Source organism: Lolium rigidum, chromosome 6 (assembly GCF_022539505.1).
Source record: "Lolium rigidum isolate FL_2022 chromosome 6, APGP_CSIRO_Lrig_0.1, whole genome shotgun sequence".
In the NCBI taxonomy this organism is placed as follows: Eukaryota; Viridiplantae; Streptophyta; class Magnoliopsida; order Poales; family Poaceae; genus Lolium; species Lolium rigidum.
Genome location: NC_061513.1, coordinates 217,924,634 through 217,930,421, shown reverse-complemented (window position 1 = coordinate 217,930,421; position 5,788 = coordinate 217,924,634). Strand labels below are relative to the sequence as shown.

At 48.5% G+C, this 5,788-nt stretch overlaps 1 protein-coding gene across 1 annotated transcript; it reads right to left on the bottom strand.

Moving 5' to 3' along the window:
• Nucleotides 1–880: 880 nt before the first annotated feature.
• LOC124663758 lies at nucleotides 881–2,404 on the bottom strand. The gene is made up of 2 exons (XM_047201425.1): nucleotides 1,285–2,404; nucleotides 881–993 (listed from the first exon to the last, which is right to left on the bottom strand). The coding sequence occupies exons 1-2, from the start codon at nucleotides 2,402–2,404 to the stop codon at nucleotides 881–883; spliced, it is 1,233 nt and encodes a 410-aa protein (XP_047057381.1).
• Between the last annotated feature and the right edge of the window lie 3,384 nt (nucleotides 2,405–5,788).

Genomic DNA, 5,788 nt, shown 5'->3' with positions numbered 1-5,788 from the left:
CTAGAAAGAATCTACGGAAACAAAAATATTGGTCTCCCTGTTCCGTCAGGTACTCTCCGCCGACAACAATGACGGCGTTGTAAGATGAGACAATGGGAGGCACGGGAGCTACAACATCATTGGCGTCGAACGAAATGCGTCTGCTGGACGGGAACAAGAGATCTCGCACGGGCCTTAGACGTGTATCCTTGGATTTTTTTTAGTGAGGCCAGAAATATTTACTTTAAATATTGTGTTGGCTATGATTTGAAACCAGGACCTAGTATATACGATACCATGTGAGAATTGCATGCTCTAGCGAGTTCAACCAAAAGACCGATCTGATGAATGAGGACTAGACAATTATATTCAACAGACCCCCATGGGCCCATTGTGGGTGCCTATGAACATACTGTAGCGCGTTCACTATTACCATTTCACACAAGCGACTATCCACATGAATGACAAAAATTTATCATAGCAAATAAGGCATGGTACACCGATCAAATGCAGGAAAGTAAACAACAACCAATAATCGAAGAGAATCACAGCTTCGCAGTTCAAATGATCACGGGAACCAAGTCACATTTCCGATACATTGTTCCATAAGGAAAGATACAAACCAACTAATCAATAGTGTTCCCACAGCATTCCGTTATCAATCACAATCTCCTACACTAACAAGAAACAAGTCAAGCAACTTTGTGAGAGCTTGCAAGACGATTATGACACCCAGTCCATAACTTAAAATGAGCATCACACTTGCTACCTGGATAAAATGAAATTTGACATAATAAAATTAGTAGTGCAAAACAAGAGTAGAACTAGCATACATGTAGGGGGAAACTGAGCTTACCTAGGATACTGTTAGCCATAAACAGTTGCTTCATGTTCCTCCAATTCATCCTATGAATGTCTGCCTAAGAGAACCCACCATGTGGTAATCCTCTGGGGATGGCCGATATGGTCGAGCATAAGATTCTTCAGCCAAGTTGATACCATCAGACCAGTTCCCTTCAAAGATAAGTCACAACCCTTTCAACAAATATGCATATATATGTGTTGGATCAAACGAATGAGAAAGTAGCAATTTATTATTACTATTTTGATGACATGAACTAATGCAAATGCTATATCTTGCTAAAAAACCACAAGTATAAATGTGCTATTTGCATTCTCATATGAAGCATGGCGGTTTTAGAACTGGGAAACAATTGGACATTCATCACAAATTCACAGTTATCAATACAAAACAGACATAAAAAAACAAGGGAAAGGGATATGCTGGTATCATAGCCACCTGACCTGAGGAGAGTGCCCGCGGCAGCTCCCAAGACCGGACGAAGCGGGTGGCGATGCAGCAGCTCGGCGGCGCAACCAGCCCATAGACCTCGCACACCACCACCTTGCGAGCAGGCACGTCAACACCGAAGAGGCGCTCTTGAAGAAAGAAGTAGAGCACGTCCGGGTTCTTGGGGTGAATGAGGGCGAGCCTGGGCACCTTGTTCGGCAGCCCGGTCGCCTTGTAGCTTTGATCGGCCCAGATCTCAGTAAAGCTCGCCTCGTGCTCCAGCGTCCACTCCGTGGAGTCTGGATCGGCCAGCGTCCACACGCCTACGGTGGGAATAGGGCCGCCGGCATGATGAGCACGCCTGTCCATGTATGTGTCCACGAAACGCAGCTTGCCGCCGCTCACCCCGACGCAACGGAACATGTCGGTGAGTCCCTTAGCTTCCCTGCACGCCAGGACCTTCCCCGGCGGGAATGGGACGAAACCCAGGACCGGCTCGTCGGCGAAGGGGTCGCAGGTGATGACGCCCCATGAGAGGTCGATCCACCAGAGCCTCCCGTGGTGCGAGAGTACGCAGATGGGAGACAGCGGGCGGGGCGGGAGCGGGTAATGGACGCTCTTCTCCACCCACTCCCCAACCTCTGTAGAGAAGCAGAGGAGCGTGGCCGTGCTGCTGCCGATGATGGGCTGGAGCTCCGCGACCATGTAGTGGCCGCCGCCGCCAGGAGAGACGACAAGGCCGAGGAGCGCCTGGTGCATGATGGTGGCCTGAGGGTCGGGGAGGTGGAAAGCCGAGCCGGTGGTGGCGTCGAGCACGAAGTATCGCGCGTTGTTGTCTTTCCAGGTGACGGACTGGTGGTCGGGACGGTCGATGACTTCACGGGTCGGGGCGCATTGCAGGTTGGCCTGGAGGAGTAGCAGGCCGGAGGGGTCTGCGGCGAGGACGAAGGGAAAGAAGTGGGGAGTTGGGGGATCCGGGAAGACGCGTGGGGAGACGGTGAGGATCGAGACGCGCGGCGGCGCCGTGAGCGCAACGGAGACGTCGCTGCCGTCGTCCGGTGCGGCGACGCGAGGGATGCTGCCTAGGATGACCCACGGTGATGCCGGCGCGGACGACGAGGAAGGAGACGCCATCTGGTGAGGGGCTTGGGCTGGCAAGGAAGCGGGGAAGGACTGAACGGCTATCGAAATGGCAGAGCGGAGCGTGGTGTGGTGTGGATGGGATGGGTAGCGTGGTGTTGAAGAAGCTAGGGGGAGAGCTCAGAGAGCAGCGGGATACAAGGGCGTGGCAGCCTTTCGAGCTTGAACGTCTCGGGTAGGATGGGTAGCGTCGTGTTGAAGAAGGGGCTTCAATGCTACTCCTGCACACACAAATGTCCTTTTCTTGTTGTTTTTCGACAGGTGCTTTCTTTACCTACGAACTCTACGCCATCTGGTTCGCATAGAGCAACATTTTGGGAAATGCACTTTGGCTCGTAGGAGCATATGCTTCTATTATGTGAATCCACATTTCAAAGTGTCAAAAAATTCAAAACTAAATTTTTACATGTACATCTAGACATTTTATGTACAAGTTTTCAAAAAAACTAAAAATAATTGTGGCTCCTGTAAAAAAGACAAGTTTTGATGCTATAACACGACTACGTACAGGATATTTTTTTGTCTTTTTTGTACACGCCATATAAAATGTTGTTTCTCCACGAAAATTTGTGCACTAACATAGAATGTCAAGATGTACACCAACAAATTTATATCAGAATTTTTTAACATTTTTAAAATTGTTTTTTAATTATTTTATATAGTGAGAGCATTTGCTCCTATGAGCCAAATTTGCCACCTCCAACATTTTTTTCTTCGAGAGTTAGCCTTTTTTTATTGCTATATAGAAGAAGTGTAGCCGAAAACGAATACACCAAGGAACATAACATGCCGGTCCCGAGACTGCACTCCAAGCCGTCCCCAAGGCTGCGCCCACACACAAGTCCACAACTAACTCGTCTGAACAACCAAAGTCGACACTCCAACACATCAACGCAACATGCACGGAGGCGATAAACCGGAGCCACCGCTTCTGCATCCACACGAGGCCTAGGGCCGCGCACCGCCTAGCCTAAGACGAAAAAGGACAACGCCAACGAGACGAGCAGACCAAACACCGACACAAGAGGTGAGGAGCTCCACAACAATGCCTCAAACAAGGAGATGGCAACCGAGAGCATCACCATCGCCGGTACAAACCAAGACTAGTGCATGGTTTTCACCGGAGCTCACCGTACCCGAAGTTGCGTTCGCTTGTCCGCCAGAGACGAGGCTGCCTAGAAGCTCGCCACTGCCAAGCACCAACTATCTCTCTCTCTCCCGGTTCTTCAGCCGGTGGAACATCCAAGACGAGGTCTCTATAGAAAATATAGAACCCTAGAATTTCTTGTTGTATTTCCATGATCCTCATAGGGTATATAGAGAGGTAAAATGGGGAGGTAGACTTGGAGTACAAGAAGATATAGAATCCTAGTCTATATCTAGCTCCTAGATGTACATGTATTCTAACATTCCCCTTAATCATATCGGGAGTGAAGCGGACGATTGCGACTGGATTTGAAGTCATGCGTTTTCGTCGCCTTCTCAACCTTGCCATCATCAATGTCCTCTTTTGATTCCTTCTCTTCCCTCCCGCAATCATAGAAGGAGTGTCGTGGGCGCAAGTGATGAAGCGGACATTGTTAACTGAAGTTGTTGCCGATTTGTACCTGTAGACGTTCTTGTCGATGTCAAGAGTATCCGAATGAGATGTCGCCATGGCCGAGATAGTCGGGGTCGATCTAGTACTCATTGTCGTCGGTGTCGCTGCATTTGTTGAAGGCGCAAAAAATTGTGCGATTTTGTTCTTCCAATTTTATGTACGATGTTGCTTTTATGGCCGATGTTTTGCACCTTGAAAGGTACCGTTAATGGCGTCTTGCAGATGTCAGAGGACATGGTCATAAGTGAGACCACCAGTCTTGCTAGGACTGGAGGAAGCCCACGGGCACACACCGGTTTTTCCAGAACCATATGCGTGATTGTAGGGGCATCACAACTATGACGTCAGTTTGTCGATGCAATCTTACCCGTCGTCAGTGTCGTGGATGCGGTCATGCCATCGCCGTGCCTTGCAGTTATACTGTCAGAGGGCGTCATAGTTGTATCATGTATGTACATCATGTGGAAAATGTTGCGTGGCGACGACAATGTGTTGACGAAGATGTTGATGAATATCACGTTGATGTAGACCTTAGCGTTGATGTGACGGCGATGGTGTAGCAGCAGGCGTGAAGTAGTGCGTCGCTTGAAGATGTTCCTCGCAACGATGTGTATTGAAGAATTGGTGACGAGCCGTGTTCCATGCCAGTCCGTGTGTGTGACGTTGCTTCTCGTGTATGTGTTCGGTGAAGATCTTACCTCATGGCTTGATTTTGCGTATAGCTCAATGTCGTGGATCGGCTCGGTGATATCCAGTGCTGATTATTGTCGGTGTAGTAATGCAAGGTTGTGATCGTGGCAGAGTGCAGTGCTGAAGCAGACGCAAACGCACGTAGAATTTGGGGCGAGTTTGGTTGTTTGTGTAGTGTTTTACCGGCTCCGTTGATGCAAGAAACAACAGTTTGGATGGCCACATGTTTACGCTTCCCTGCTTCGCACAATTCTTAAAGCAACGTAGAGCCCGTATGAGGAGGCACGCTCGATTCAGTCGTTCCTGGCGAGCCAAGCTCTTCTCGCGCTCGCAAAGAGCAATTTGCGCTGAGCGTGTGCGAGCGTGAGATGGTGGGAGCTCGCGCGTGTCCGGGAAAATCCCTCTGGAGAACTTCGCTCACTTCCCGTCGATACTCGCCCCCTATTGACACCGCTGCACCTCACCGAAAAATCCCCCGCCGCCATTTCCCCCTTTCGAGCTCTCCATCCAAGGCAACTTCTCACCAACAAGCAGGTAAGCCCCACCATCTTCCTCCGACTGGTTGATAACCCACAAGTGCAGGGGATCACCGCAGTACGATTCAATAAGTATTTGAGTGTCGAACCCACGAGGAGCCGAAGGTAAACTATCTATTCTCTAAAGCCCTATAACCCACTTATATGGCCTTCTATGAAAATCTAGGATCTATAGTTTGTGTGTGTGTGAAGAGGTTTCTACTATAAAACTACAAATACTGAAAATAAAATGCAAGGAGTAAAATTAATGCAAGAAAAGTAAATTGTAGTAAAGTAAAGTGAGGTGAAGTGGAGTAACTCAAGAGAGTAAGCGTTCTAGCAAATTGCTATTTCATTTGTGTGGTTGTCACAGTTAGTGAAACTCGGTAGTCTTTTAAGTGTTTCTTCCTAAGAGAAAACAAAGATAGGTTTGGCCATATACATGAGCAAATACACCACTAGTGATTGATCCCAAGGTAATTAAGAGCAAACAAGGGGAGTCCAACCACTGATGTAAGTTTAAAGGTCCACATAGTTATACCCCCTCATTGATTAACCATGAATTAATATAAC